The sequence below is a fragment of the Misgurnus anguillicaudatus genome, chromosome 4 (assembly GCF_027580225.2).
Source record: "Misgurnus anguillicaudatus chromosome 4, ASM2758022v2, whole genome shotgun sequence".
Taxonomy (NCBI): domain Eukaryota; kingdom Metazoa; phylum Chordata; class Actinopteri; order Cypriniformes; family Cobitidae; genus Misgurnus; species Misgurnus anguillicaudatus.
Window position 1 is genome coordinate 7,753,457 of NC_073340.2, and position 15,012 is coordinate 7,768,468.

Sequence of the window (15,012 nt, forward strand, 5' to 3'; positions counted from 1 at the left end):
ACCTCACTACAAAGTTAATATTAGAGTATAGATTTAGTCATTTCCATCATTTCCTGATGGGGAGAGACATCTAATGACATCTGGACTCTAATTGGATCTATAAGATAGTTAGGATATGACTGTAATATGCTGCGATATTAAAGAGAAAGCAGACAGACACACTCATTGCAGGGTTACTTAGTTTACAGCTAACTTCCGGGTGTGCGTGGAAACCCCATACATAAACAAGTGGGCGTGGCTTAACGTGCCCATCACTCAGCACATCTATTACATTCCTTCACCTTAAGAATTAAACATCTTTTGTGGGACAAAATCCCTCCTGCAGTGTGTGCAAACCTCTGTAACTGCAAACAAAGCCTTCTGTACCAAATATTAACATTGATTTTCTCAGGTGTTCAAATACTTATTGTCTTCACTGTATATAAATATGCAAATAGTCCCATCCTCCACTCTTTCGCACCACCTCAGACAATCCAGCCAAATCAAATGGCAAAAAGTGAAAAATTTATTTTCTGGGATGCACATTGACAAACAATTAACACTTAAAGAATAAAACAAATTATTGTAGAAACTTTGGTCTATGCAATAAGGATGCAGCATTTAAAAAAAAAAGGTTTTACTTAGTTGGTCAAGGCAATGAGGCCATTTGTATAAGACATACATTAACAAATGTTTTATCATTTCAAAAAAACATCGATACATTTAATCTCAAAATTCAATTAATGAAACACACACACACACACACGTATAACAATAAAATAAAAGACATATACATAAAAGCATTTGGTAAAAAATGTAGAAAAGTTGTTTTGTGGGAGGAATGTTATGCTTCTCTTGTATTTCTGTCAGATTTGGCAACTAGTAATCGGGGTCTGTCTCCTGATGTCTGAATGAGCTCCCTGCCACTGCAAACACACAAACAAAATACATTACAGTGATTTTATTGACACAGAAAATATAACAAAAATGCTTTATAAATGACTAAGAGTTACAATAATACTTATTAACAAATTGTCAAATCCTAATGCATCACTTGTGCTTTCCTGGTAGAGCATTACACACTGTCAGAAATTAAGGTAAAAAACTGTAACTGGCTCAATCTATAGTCATTTTACTCACGTTTGGTAGTCCACCCCAACCAGACTGAGTCCATTCACTGCTAGAATACGATCCCCTGGTCTCAGCCGCTGGGACAAAGCAGCAGGAGATTCCGGCATTACGGATTTGATGTATATTCCAGTGACTTTAAATGGTGTTTCCTGTTTAAATAAAGATTACTGTATAATATTTATATAATATTATGACATGCCCACCAAAAATACAATACTAAACAACGAGACAGTAAGAATTTGTTACATATTCATTACCACATATTGTCACTTTTAGTGTTTGATTTCCATAAGCAGTTTTTTGGATGCAAACTTTTAGACATAATATCCTAAAATGGCCAAGTATTTATTGATTCCAATTTATTTTGCTATTAGTCAATAACACAAAACATCTGAAAGTGTATTTTAAAAATATTGCATATAGAGGGATGATGCAAACATTGCCTACTGATCCACTGACCTGTCCATCTACCAATGCCAGACCCAAACCACATGATCCTCTCTGCAACTCCAGCACAAACACATCTTCCTCATCACCCTCACCTTCAAAAACATATTATACACACCAAACACGTGTCACCATTTTAGCATCTTGACCTCATTATGGTTTTTTACATTCGGTGTATTTAAAAAACAAGGAAGACAAAATCCTGCTACCTTCTTGTTTGATATCAGTAAGGTATTTGGAGGTCTGATGGTGTGATATCGTCTCCTGCTGGTCTGTTTCAGGATCCATCAGCTCAAGGTTTTGCAGTGGGTTTGGTGGTGTAAGTAAAAATGGGGCCGAGCGCTCCACACTGCTGGGATGCAACCCTTTCATCTGTAACTCGAGATTTTGAAGCTTCTTTGTTAAAATAGTTTCACAAGAGCTCAAATCATTTGTTCCAGCCCAAGGAAAAACTTTCTCCGTGTGCCCAAGTTCAAGATGAGCTGTTGGATGAGCTTCCAGTTTAGTAAATTTGGCTTCTGTTGGTACAGCGGAGACGAACTGTAAAAACACAGAAATAGGCAAATTTATTATTATTCTGTCATTTACCATAAAGTTTTTGGCTGTGTACAAAATAGCCCCCTTTACTCTCATTCACTACTCCCTAGTACATTACTTCACGAATGTTGTGCACTTAAAGTAGTGAATTTAGACATCGAAAGGAACGTTTACAGGACTCCAAGTAATAAAATGGCATCTTTTGGCTGTTCATATACATTTTGGGGCTTTCAAAGTGCATGTTTTTTTAAAACTAAACCATTATCATCTCCATATAAACTACAAAAAGGTGCATTTGTGAAAATGGTGACTTCATGCGTATTACGTGTTCAAACATCGCCAACTACAGGCCTGGTATGGGTAATACAACATGCTCATTTTTGTTGATCCATGTGAACAGGACTGTTTTGAAAGTTAGCCATGAATTTTTTTCTTCAAGACTGATCATAATTGTTTTAAGTGTGTTACATAGAAAGGTGGATTTGTCTAATTTAAATCCAAATAATAAGACTGATTAACCCTAACTAATTGCTAGTTAGTCAGAATCATTCTTAAGACGCAGTCTTAACGTCACGGCCATGTTTATGCAACCGGCCACTGGTTTCAGCTAAGCCTTGTCTGTGAAATCAGGCCTATATGTTTTTGGTCTTTTTCAAGGGCGCATGATGCAAAGCTCATAAAAACATATATTGAGCCCATCATGTGTGTGGCTCGTCCTATCAAAATATGAGTTTGGCGCGTCATGTGAACCTATGCGCATTAGGGGTGTCCTCGACTAAGGATTTACATATTCGAATCAGAATTGTCGAATCTTTCCATAGTCGAATCATATCTATGTGTGTGCATGGGTTGGGAGGGGGCCAGACAAGGTACAAATTGGTAACTTTTATTTTCTTTCACAAGCAGCACACATAAACAACTTTCTGTTAAAGTGACCAAAACTGTCTTTCAAGTGATGAACGAAGACAAAACTGACGATGCATTTATGTCACACCCCGGGGCGGACCCAAATAGACTAAAGGGTCACACCCCTCTTAACCCTTCCACCTCGAGGGGTTTCCCAAGACCACCCCAATGACCAGACAGACGAGTATACTATAATTAAAACAAACTTTATTAAATATTTAAAAAGGGAAAAGGGGGAAGGGAAAAAGGGAAATTTAAAACTAATATGGCTCTTCTTTGCCTCCAGGGCCACTTGGGGAAAAGACTGGGGACCGGGGCTCTGGCCCAGCAATCCGTGGCGCGCTCCGCTTCTCCTGGAGGCAGAATCAAACACAGTCAGACCAGGGTAAGTACTCCTTTGCTACTCACAGTACTGGGGGATCCTCGTTCCCACACAGAGCTTCACTGATGCAGGTAGGTAGTTGCCATAAGCACAGCACAGGTTTATCCCACAGGTTGCGTTACTCACAGTGCCGGGGGATCCTCGTTCCCACACAGAGCTTCACTGGTTCAGGTAGGTAGTTGCTATAAGCACAGTACAGGTTTAGTTCACAGGTGGCGTTACTCACAATGCCGGGGGATCCTCGTTCCCACACAGAGCTTCGCTGGTTCAGGTAGGTAGTTGCTATAAGCGCAGCACAGGTTTATTTCACAGGTTGCATTACTCACAGTGCCGGGGGATCCTCGTTCCCACACAAAGCTTCACTGGTGCAGGTAGGTAGTTGCTATAAGCACAGAACAGGGTTACTTCACAGGTTGCGTTACTCACAGTGCCGGGGGATCCTCGTTCCCACACAAAGCTTCACTGGTGCAGGTAGGTAGTTGCTATAAGCACAGAACAGATTTATTTCACAGGTTGCGTTACTCACAGTGCCGGGGGATCCTCGTTCCCACACAAAGCTTCACTGGTTTCAGGTAGGTAGTTGCTATAAGCACAGAACAGGTTTATTTCACAGGTTGCGTTACTCACAGTGCCGGGGGATCCTCGTTCCCACACAAAGCTTCACTGGTTTCAGGTAGGTAGTTGCTATAAGCACAGAACAGATTTATTTCACAGGTTGCGTTACTCACAGTGCCGGGGGATCCTCGTTCCCACACAAAGCTTCACTGGTTGCGGGTAGGAAGTTGCTAAAACCCCAGAAGAGATTTATTCCACAGGTTGCGTTACTGACAGTGCCGGGGGATCGTCGTTCCCACACAGAGCTTGACTGGTTCAGGTAGGTAGTTGCTATATACAGTGGATTTCGCTACAGTGTCAGTGTACCGTATTCCTTCGCCCCTCCAGTTTGGCTGTCCGGGCGTCGTAGGGACTAGTGGGTCCGATGACCGGAGCCGAACGCTTCCCAAACTCCCCCTCCTTCTTCCACGACCGGGGTCACGAGCTGGGGCGAACTTTCGTCGGGGCTCCGTTCACCACAAGCTTCTGTTGAAGAGGTCAGTACACACACCGTTACGACCCACAATCCGCACGGTACACACTTGATACTACTCACTGTGTTTTACCACTGTCTGTTCTGTGTACAAACGAAGCTCTCGTTGTCACACCCCGGGCACCGGGCTTGGTTTGCTCTCTCTCTGTAGGACTCAGGCCACAACGGATGTCGTCATCTCGTGACTCGTCGGAGGCTCGGCAGTTTGAACGCTACAAGCACAGCATACACACAGCAAGTAAAGCGTAAACACCATCAATCAGTGAAACTCACCCACAGCACTCTTATACAATTTCACGTGAATTTTAGATCGTCCTTGCCACCTGACTACGACGACCTCGAGAGGATGGTTGGGCAACAACTGGATCACAAATGAGGGAGAGATGTGTGATATTCACAGGCCCAGCGTGTTGGTTATCACTCCCCTGGCTCACCTGCACTTCCTTTTTTTCCACAGGGCCACTGGCTTACTGGTGAACGGTGCTTCGTCCGTGCTTCCGGTCAACCCGCGGCTCACCCACGCTTTCCTCTCCAGTGGGGCCAGGGACCTCAAGAAACACAAAAAGCACACACCAGGACAACTCTTCATACAAGTTATGTACAGATAAGTACCACAGCGGTTACTCACGCTTTGTTGCCAATAACCTCTGTTCACTGCGCTCTTGATGGCTCTGTGTCCACTCTTTCTCACTGAAACTCCACAATATTCCTTCGTCAGCTGATTGTCTCTTCCTCTCTTCCCCAGGAGAGCGATCCGACCAGCGTGGTCCATCTGCAAAGCAGCAACACAGCGTACACAAAGTATACCACCAGCACCCCGTTTGAAGTCTTCAAAGGTGTTTTTATACACTGACTCTTCTCCTTGTCAGCCTATTAGCAACCGCTGTGTAAATTATCCCCACCTGCGCGCAATCAGGCTTAATTTTGACTTTGGGGAAACCCCGGAAATGAAATGTGGAAGACGGGTTCCGCCCGTCGTCGGTTCAACCAAGGATGTGGAAGACGGGTTCCGCCCGTCGTTGGTTCAAAACATCACCTGTGACATCCTCCCCCGCCGAAATGGTTCTAGTCCCTAGAACCGCTTCCTGTGACCCACTCTCCATACCGGATGGGCGGCCGCCCCCGGGTTTCCCGCTGGGGGCGCTGTGGTAGGGGCTCTGGGGCTTCTTCAGCAGGTAAGTCATCCGGCTCTCCTGGAGCCTCTGGGGCTCCTTCAGCAGGTAAGTTGTCCGGCTCTCCTGGAGCCTCTGGGGCTACGTCGTTCACTGGACCCACTACGACAGGTAAGTTCTCAGGCTCCCTTGGGGCCACTCGGGCCGGCCCCTCCGCCGGGCCTCTTGGAAAGATGACCCACCCTTCATACCAGGGGGTAGCAGTCTCCGGCTCCTTAGGAGCCACCTCTGTGGCTAGTGGGGGATAGTTTGGACAAGGGCGGATCATGTTCCGATGAACCACCCGATCCGGTCCAGGCTTCCCTTCTGGCCGGATCGTGTATACCGGCTGCCCCGGTCTCTGCTGCCGTTGCACAATGTACGGCCTCCCACCGATCACTCAGCTTGCCTCCACCTAGTCGCCGATTGTCCCGGACTAGTACCCTTTCTCCAGGGAGCAGGGGAGCATCCCGCGCCGTCCTATCATACAACCTCTTGTTCTTCTCCCCGGCTGCCTGGATCCTCTTATTGACCTGTTCGTAGGCAAAGTGGAGACGGTGGTGGTGTCGTCCCACCCACTCGGTCACGTTCCCTTCGCTCTCACCTCCCGATGTTCCCAATAGGAGATCTGTGGGCAAGCGAATGTGTCTCCCAAACATTAAGTACGTGGGGGCATACCCCGTTGTACTGTGTACGCTGTTATTATAGGCTTGTAGCAAGTTCGGTAAAGCACTCACCCAATCATCCTGGCGTCTCTGGTCCAGAGTTCCCAGCAGGTTCAACAGGGTCTGGTTGAAGCGCTCACATCCTCCGTTTCCTTGGGGGTGGTACGAGGTCGTATGGGTCTTTATACACCCGTACAGCTGGCATAGTTCTCGGATTATACGGGACTCGAAATTTGGGCCCTGATCCGAGTGCAGGAACTCAGGGCACCCAAATGGCTGAAAGACCGCCCGCCATAGCGCCGTGGCCGTGGTACTTGCCGTCTGGTCGAGAGTGGGAATAGCCCAGGCGTACTTGGTAAACAAGTCAGTCACGACTAAGATGTTCTGGTAACGGTCCTTGGGACGACTCAGGGTCAGATAGTCCATCGCCACAATGTGGAGGGGGGCCTTTGCGTGAATCGGGACCATCGGTGCTCGAGGTTCCTGCCGGGATTTAAACAGAGTGCATCGGGGACATGCTTGAATGAACGTACTCACAGAAATCTCCATCCCTGGCCAATAGAAGTGTCGGCGTAGCAACGACACGGTGCGCTCCTGCCCCTGATGTCCCATCTGGTCGTGGTATGCCTCCAGCAGTGCCCGAACTTGGCTGGCCGGACCACAATCTGGCTAACCTCCTCATCGGTCCCTGGGTCCCGAATGTTCCTACACAACACACCTTCTCTCAATGTCAATCTCTCCCACTGTCCCAGTATTTTTCGACCCACCTCTGTCTGGGCTTGTCTCTCGGCGGGGGTCGGTCGCCGAGCCTGCCTAAGCCACTCACCCAGATTCCGCAGCTCCTGATCCTCCTGCTGCCTAGCCTTCCAACGCTGGGGGTCCCATCCCCAACTTACGGGCGCTGCCTCCTGTTGGCTCCCAGGCGCCTCCACTACTCCAATCATCAGTCCTTCTTCTGCTTGTTCTCCTTCGAGTGGGGCCGGGCCCCTCGAGTCTTCCCTTGCTGGCAACCGGGAAAGGGCATCGGCGTTGGTGTGCTCCCGCCCCGGACGGTACTGCAGCTGGTAGTCGTAATTTGCCAGCTGTGCCACCCATCGCTGTTCCACTGCTCCCAACCGGGCCGTCTGCAAATGTACCAGAGGGTTATTATCAGTGACCACGGTTACCTTGGCTCCCCAGAGGTAATCCTTGAATTTCTCACTCAAGGCCCATTTTAGCGCCAGCAGTTCAAGCTTGAAGGAACTGTAATTGGCATCATTTCTTTCAGCAGGGTGGAGACTCCGACTAGCGTAGGCGATCACCCGTTCCACTCCATCCTGTTTCTGTGCGAGCACCGCTCCCAGGCCCAGGTTGCTGGCATCTGTATAAAGTAAGAATGGTTGGGAGAAGTCAGCATATGCCAAAATCGGGGCTTGTAATAATTCTTGCTTCAGAACCCTAAAGGCCGTCTCACACTCTGTGGTCCACTCCACCGTAGGGGATCCTCGCCCTCGTGGTCGCCCGGTCCCGACCAGTAACTGGTTCAAGGGTTTGGCAATCTTTGAAAACCCCTTGATAAATCGCCGGTAGTACCCTACAAAGCCTAGGAACGATCTCACTTGCCTTACCGTCCTAGGGGCCTCCCAGTCCCGAACTGCAGATACCTTCCCGGGGTCAACGGCCACGCCAGCCGCACTCACCACGTGTCCCAAGAACTGCACCTTACGGCGCAGCAGGTGGCACTTTTCTGGTTGTAATTTCAGCCCGTACCTCTCCATCTCTCGAAACACCTTTTCCAGGTGTTGCAGGTGAGTCTCGAAGTCTGGGGAATACACAATCACATCATCAAGGTATACTAGTACAGATTCCATCAACTGACCTCCCAAGCATCGTTGCATCAGTCTCTGGAAGGTGGCGGGAGCGTTGCAAAGACCGAAGGGCATCCGGTCCCACTCAAAAAGACCAAATGGCGTGGTAAAGGCGGTCTTCTCTCGGTCCCGTTCCTCAACCGGTACCTGCCAGTACCCGCTGGCCAAATCCAAGGTGGAATACCATGCAGACTTGGTCAGGCTTGTCAGCGAGTCCTCAATACGAGGCAGGGGGAACGCATCTTTCTTGGTCAGTTGGTTCAGCTTCCTATAGTCCACACAGAACCTCCATGCCCCCGTCTTTTTCTGGACCAGTACTATAGGTGCCGCCCATGGGCTGCTGCTTTCCCGCACAATACCCTGCTCCAGCATCCCTTGTAGGAGAGTTCTCACTTCTGTGTATAAGGTGGGGGGTATCGGCCGATACCGCTCCCGACTCGGTGCAGCTTCTCCCGTAGGGATACTGTGTCGTATTACCGTCGTACAACCATAGTCTTCATCATGGGTAGAAAACACGTGTTGCCATCTCTCCAGTAACTTCCGCAGCTCTTCTGCCTGTTCCTGTTCCAGGTCCTCTCCTCGTAAGGAGTCCCCTGTCAAATGGGCCGGTACCTTTTTCTCCCTCGTCCTAGACGCTCCTTCTGCTTGCGTTAGTGCTACCTCAACAACTGCAGGGTGCACTCGCCGGAAACTCACATCTTCCTTATCCCGCACCTGATGTCCCTCGACCGACGTCACCGTCACCAGCCGCTGGTGCTTGTGTAAGTGTACTGGGTAGGGGTTTTCGTTACAGACCTTTACCGGCACTCGGCCTCGTCGCACCACCGTCAGTCCTCGGGCCACCCTCACCTGTGTGCAGTCTTCGTGAGGTTCAACCAACACCCAGCTCTCAGAGCCTCGACGCTGTTGTGGCACCCTGGCCCACACTATGGCTTCACTTTCTGCTGGCACTGACAATGCAAATCGACATGCTACTCGACCAACCTCTTCTCGGCCATCTTGGTTCTTAGCCAGCTGCACTCGCCTGCAGTCGGCCACTACTCGTTCCCAGCCTGGCCGCTCGGCCCTCGGTATTGTCTGAACGGGCCTAGCCCGAAATAGCTCCTCCCAACACTCCGAGAGAACATTCCTACCCAGGAGGGCTCGATGACGGCCGAGGCAGTGGTCCTGTACGATGATGACCCCCTTCTGCGGAACTCGTACTCCATACAATTCGAAGTCGGTAAGTCGATAGCCGATGTAGGGGATCTCTAAGCCGTTCGCCCCCTTCAGGGTAAGCCGGGGCGCTTCAGCCTTGTGTGCGGGGTAGGCCCCAAATAGCTCATGGGACAAGCTCTCGGAGAATAAGGTGACCTGGGAACCAGTGTCAACGAGACAGCGCACCGTGGTGCCACATACCTGGGCCTCCACTGTTGGGCTAAGTCCAATCATCCCATCCTTGGGTTCCATTCTTCTATGGGGGTCACTTTGGGGGGCGCCGACCACATGACCCACTGTGGCCGGTCGTCTTAAAAACCCCCCTCGGAGGCTCTTCGTGGTCCGCACTGCCTACTCACATGCCCTGCGGTCCCACACCGATTGCAAATGGGCCTCCCTTGCTCGTCCCACTCGAACCTGGGCCGACTCGTCTGCCAGGGCCGCCTCATCCCATCTCGGCCCCGATCAGAGCACGTCCGTTCTCGGGGGGTGGGCCCTTCTTCTCTCCTTCCCGGCCCTAGGCGCAGTTCCCCTACCAGGGCCTTAGTTAGCTCGGCCATCTGATCTCGAACGTCTTTTAGGAGCTCCATCTTCAATGTTTGTTTCCAGTCTGACACCTCCGAGGCTGCCGCCGGGCCACTCACTGCTGCACATACGGGGGCCTCCTTTACTTCTGCTTCTTCACCTTCCAAGGCCATAGCCTCCTTCTTCAGATCATCAAACGTAAGTTCAGGGTCTCTTCTAAACTGTACTCTGAGGTTTTGACGTAGGGGGCCCTCCCGTAGCCCTAACAGGAACTGGTCCCTTAGCAGGGTCTCCTCATCTCCCAACCCATGATCTCGTCGTCGCTGTAGGCGCGTATACTGCTCGCGCAGCTTCAGGGCAAAGGCTCGAACAGACTGGTGTGGGCCCTGTTTGCAATTAAAGAACTGCGACCTCAGGACGGCCACAGGGGTGGTATCACCATACTGCTCGGTGAGGAAGTGGAATATGGTCTGGGCGGTGGCTCGAACGGCTTCGGGGGCAGCTTGTACTTCTCTCCGGGCTTCTCCTCCTAGTGAGTTTAATACGAATTGCTGTTGTTGACTGGCGCTCAGCCCCTGAAGGCCGGCCAAATACTCAATCTGGGCCCTCCACTCAGTTAAATGAACCTCGGACTCGACCCCAGTATACTTCTGCACCCAGGGGTTTCCCAGGAACACGGGCATGACACGGGGTGGTGTTTCCGGCCTTTCAGGCACAACACGGGGTGGGGTTTCTGGCCTTTCAGGCACAACACGGGGCGGGGCTTCGGGCAACTCGTCGTCGGCCATTGGAGGGCCTTGGTCGCTCAACTCGAGGTGGAACCCTGCCGACTACGCCAAATCTGTCACACCCCGGGGCGGACCCAAATAGACTAAAGGGTCACACCCCTCTTAACTCTTCCACCTCGAGGAGTTTCCCAAGACCACCCCAATGACCAGACAGACGAGTATACTATAATTAAAACAAACTTTATTAAATATTTAAAAAGGGAAAAGGGGGAAGGGAAAAAGGGAAATTTAAAACTAATATGGCTCTTCTTTGCCTCCAGGGCCACTTGGGGAAAAGACTGGGGACCGGGGCTCTGGCCCAGCAATCCGTGGCGCGCTCCGCTTCTCCTGGAGGCAGAATCAAACACAGTCAGACCAGGGTAAGTACTCCTTTGCTACTCACAGTACTGGGGGATCCTCGTTCCCACACAGAGCTTCACTGATGCAGGTAGGTAGTTGCCATAAGCACAGCACAGGTTTATCCCACAGGTTGCGTTACTCACAGTGCCGGGGGATCCTCGTTCCCACACAGAGCTTCACTGGTTCAGGTAGGTAGTTGCTATAAGCACAGTACAGGTTTAGTTCACAGGTGGCGTTACTCACAATGCCGGGGGATCCTCGTTCCCACACAGAGCTTCGCTGGTTCAGGTAGGTAGTTGCTATAAGCACAGCACAGGTTTATTTCACAGGTTGCATTACTCACAGTGCCGGGGGATCCTCGTTCCCACACAAAGCTTCACTGGTGCAGGTAGGTAGTTGCTATAAGCACAGAACAGGGTTACTTCACAGGTTGCGTTACTCACAGTGCCGGGGGATCCTCGTTCCCACACAAAGCTTCACTGGTGCAGGTAGGTAGTTGCTATAAGCACAGAACAGATTTATTTCACAGGTTGCGTTACTCACAGTGCCGGGGGATCCTCGTTCCCACACAAAGCTTCACTGGTTTCAGGTAGGTAGTTGCTATAAGCACAGAACAGGTTTATTTCACAGGTTGCGTTACTCACAGTGCCGGGGGATCCTCGTTCCCACACAAAGCTTCACTGGTACAGGTAGGTAGTTGCTATAAGCACAGAACAGATTTATTTCACAGGTTGCGTTACTCACAGTGCCGGGGGATCCTCGTTCCCACACAAAGCTTCACTGGTTTCAGGTAGGTAGTTGCTATAAGCACAGAACAGGTTTATTTCACAGGTTGCGTTACTCACAGTGCCGGGGGATCCTCGTTCCCACACAGAGCTTCACTGGTTCAGGTAGGTAGTTGCTATATACAGTGGATTTCGCTACAGTGTCAGTGTACCGTATTCCTTCGCCCCTCCAGTTTGGCTGTCCGGGCGTCGTAGGGACTAGTGGGTCCGATGACCGGAGCCGAACGCTTCCCAAACTCCCCCTCCTTCTTCCACGACCGGGGTCACGAGCTGGGGCGAACTTTTGTCGGGGCTCCGTTCACCACAAGCTTCTGTTGAAGAGGTCAGTATACACACCGTTACGACCCACAATCCGCACGGTACATACTTGATACTACTCACTGTGTTTTACCACTGTCTGTTCTGTGTACAAACGAAGCTCTCGTTGTCACACCCCGGGCACCGGGCTTGGTTTGCTCTCTCTCTGTAGGACTCAGGCCACAATGGATGTCGTCATCTCGTGACTCGTCGGAGGCTCGGCAGTTTGAACGCTACAAGCACAGCATACACACAGCAAGTGAAGCGTAAACACCATCAATCACTGAAACTCACCCACAGCACTCTTATACAATTTCACGTGAATTTTAGATCGTCCTTTCCACCTGACTACGACGACCTCGAGAGGATGGTTGGGCAACAACTGGATCACAAATGAGGGAGAGATGTGTGATATTCACAGGCCCGGCGTGTTGGTTATCACTCCCCTGGCTCACCTGCACTTCCTTTTTTCCCACAGGGCCACTGGCTTACTGGTGAACGGTGCTTCGTCCGTGCTTCCGGTCAACCCGCGGCTCACCCACGCTATCCTCTCCACTGGGGCCAGGGACCTCAAGAAACACAAAAAGCACACACCAGGACAACTCTTCATACAAGTTATGTACAGATAAGTACCACAGCGGTTACTCACGCTTTGTTGCCAATAACCTCTGTTCACTGCGCTCTTGATGGCTCTGTGTCCACTCTTTCTCACTGAAACTCCACAATATTCCTTCGTCAGCTGATTGTCTCTTCCTCTCTTCCCCAGGAGAGCGATCCGACCAGCGTGGTCCGTCTGCAAAGCAGCAACACAGCGTACACAAAGTATACCACCAGCACGCCCGTTTGAAGTCTTCAAAGGTGTTTTTATACACTGACTCTTCTCCTTGTCAGCCTATTAGCAACCGCTGTGTAAATTATCCCCACCTGCGCGCAATCAGGCTTAATTTTGACTTTGGGGAAACCCCGGAAATGAAATGTGGAAGACGGGTTCCGCCCGTCGTCGGTTCAACCAAGGATGTGGAAGACGGGTTCCGCCCGTCGTTGGTTCAAAACATCACCTGTGACATTTATATATTTATTTTTTTTAAGGTAAAATATATAAGGCAACATTTGTTTATTTATTCCTCATAACATTTTAAAGCCACGATCTACAGAACATCACACAAAAATACATTTTGATAACTAAACCTAAAACAATTTATTAAACGTTAATTTATAACATGAAAAACACTGAAATTAATGATTTTATAGACACTATGCGTTATTATTTAGCACAGAAATACCTGCTTGCTTGCTCTGACTTTGATAATCTCTGTATTCACTTTAGATACAGAAAGACCGGATGATATTATTTATTTCAGGAATCTATTTGCTATCATTTAAAAGTGAACACCAACCAATATTAAATCACAAGAAAGACATTCGTGTCAGGCAGAAATATAGGTTCGGTGCAGATAGTTTCCGTTTCATCACCGAAATTTTAAAAAACGGCTTACCTGTTATGTAGTTTAACTTTTGACAAGATAACCAAAATGTATGATAAATACATTTTAAAAACTTATACCCGTCGAAAAACATCCGTTTTTTAATGTTTAGTTTGATGAACTCCTAAATATGAGACGCAGAGCACCTAGCCCGTTCGGCTAAATTACATGCGCAAGCATGGCCAGCACGCAATAGCGCAACATCGATACAACGAAAAGCTATCCAAAATGTACAGACTTAAATTAGATCAGAATGTACGTTTATAATAGATACATTTTTTTAATAAAATAAGGTCAGAAGTAACAAAGTGCAGAACAAATGTGCAAAATGCCTCAAGTGCACGAAAACAAAACACAAGCCAAATAGATACATCAGATAACCCAGAGTGATTTATAAATAAAATAAAATAAATTATTAAAAGAATAGAAAAGTATAGCCATAATATAATTGCCAGCTTTGTCTTTTAAATGTAGAAACAAAGAGGCAATGGTTTATTAACGAAGAAACCTCCAGGTGGGGCAAACCCATATTGAAATGTTGGCTGGGGCAGGCTCACCATAGATGTTAAAAATGTGTTTTATTTATATAGCGTATTTTATATAAACATGTTTAGATGTAGAAACTTACCTGATTTAGGATAGGTAACGACAGGGCCGCCTTAACCTAATGTGAGGCCCCGGGGCTAAGAGGTTTTGTAGGCCCCCCTTCCCCTTGATTTATGGTCTATTTTTTGTAAGTGTAATATCTATGTAATCTACATATCAAAATGCATTAGTTTCTTTCGAGACATACAACAGTGAGTTTTCCCTCTTTGAGCCAGAAAACACCATAATATTGTTAACATATCACTGAGCCCACTTGAGCATAAACACAAGACACTTTATTTAACAACCACACACAGCAACTTGTGGTGATAATAAAACCAAAATGTGTGAAAGTATATATGTTTATAAGCTTTATATTTATATAGTTTTTGGAATATACAAATTTGCAGAAAATTGCACTCACTAACTAAATGCTCACCACAGTTTTAAAAATATAATAAGTTAAAGTTAGTTTTAAAGTGAAAATGCATTAATGATAACAAAAGATAAGTCTTTATAGACAGAATCTTGTTAAATGCATTAATGATAACAAAAGATAAGTCTTTATAGACAGAATCTTGTTTTTTAATCATTTATTTATTTTGTAGGCTATTGAAGATATAGTATGCATTGTATTTAGTATTTATGCATAAATAAGCATGTAAAACGAGCAAGTATGAATATGCACAAGACAGACAGGGAACATACCTGTATATAAGATCTTTAGATAATGAGATTATAAATATGAATGGTGCTATCAGGGGATGATCATTTGAGATGGTCTTGTCGCTCTTTACTTTCTAAGACTTGCACCTTTACCGTTGCGTGCGTCTCTTTCTCGTCTTTCTGAAATCAACAGATGTGTGTAATGTGAGCTAAT

General features: G+C 47.9%; 1 protein-coding gene across 3 annotated transcripts in view; it reads right to left on the reverse strand.

The window, feature by feature from the left end:
* Nucleotides 1–487: 487 nt before the first annotated feature.
* Nucleotides 488–15,012, reverse strand: part of LOC141363687 (ras-associating and dilute domain-containing protein-like) — a 137,697-nt gene continuing 123,172 nt past the window's right edge. Inside the window, exons 1-5 of one of the 3 annotated variants that reach the window (XM_073866611.1) lie at nucleotides 3,409–3,672; nucleotides 1,767–2,097; nucleotides 1,570–1,652; nucleotides 1,120–1,187; nucleotides 488–905 (exon numbers count right to left, since the gene is read on the reverse strand). In XM_073866611.1, coding sequence (XP_073722712.1) covers nucleotides 824–905; nucleotides 1,120–1,187; nucleotides 1,570–1,652; nucleotides 1,767–1,929 — 396 coding nt within the window. In that variant the 5' untranslated portion in view covers nucleotides 1,930–2,097; nucleotides 3,409–3,672 and the 3' untranslated portion in view covers nucleotides 488–823. Of the gene's footprint in view, nucleotides 906–1,119; nucleotides 1,260–1,569; nucleotides 1,653–1,766; nucleotides 2,098–3,408; nucleotides 3,673–15,012 lie in introns of those variants that run through there. The other 2 variants (XM_073866609.1, XM_073866610.1) reach the window with 2 other exon arrangements.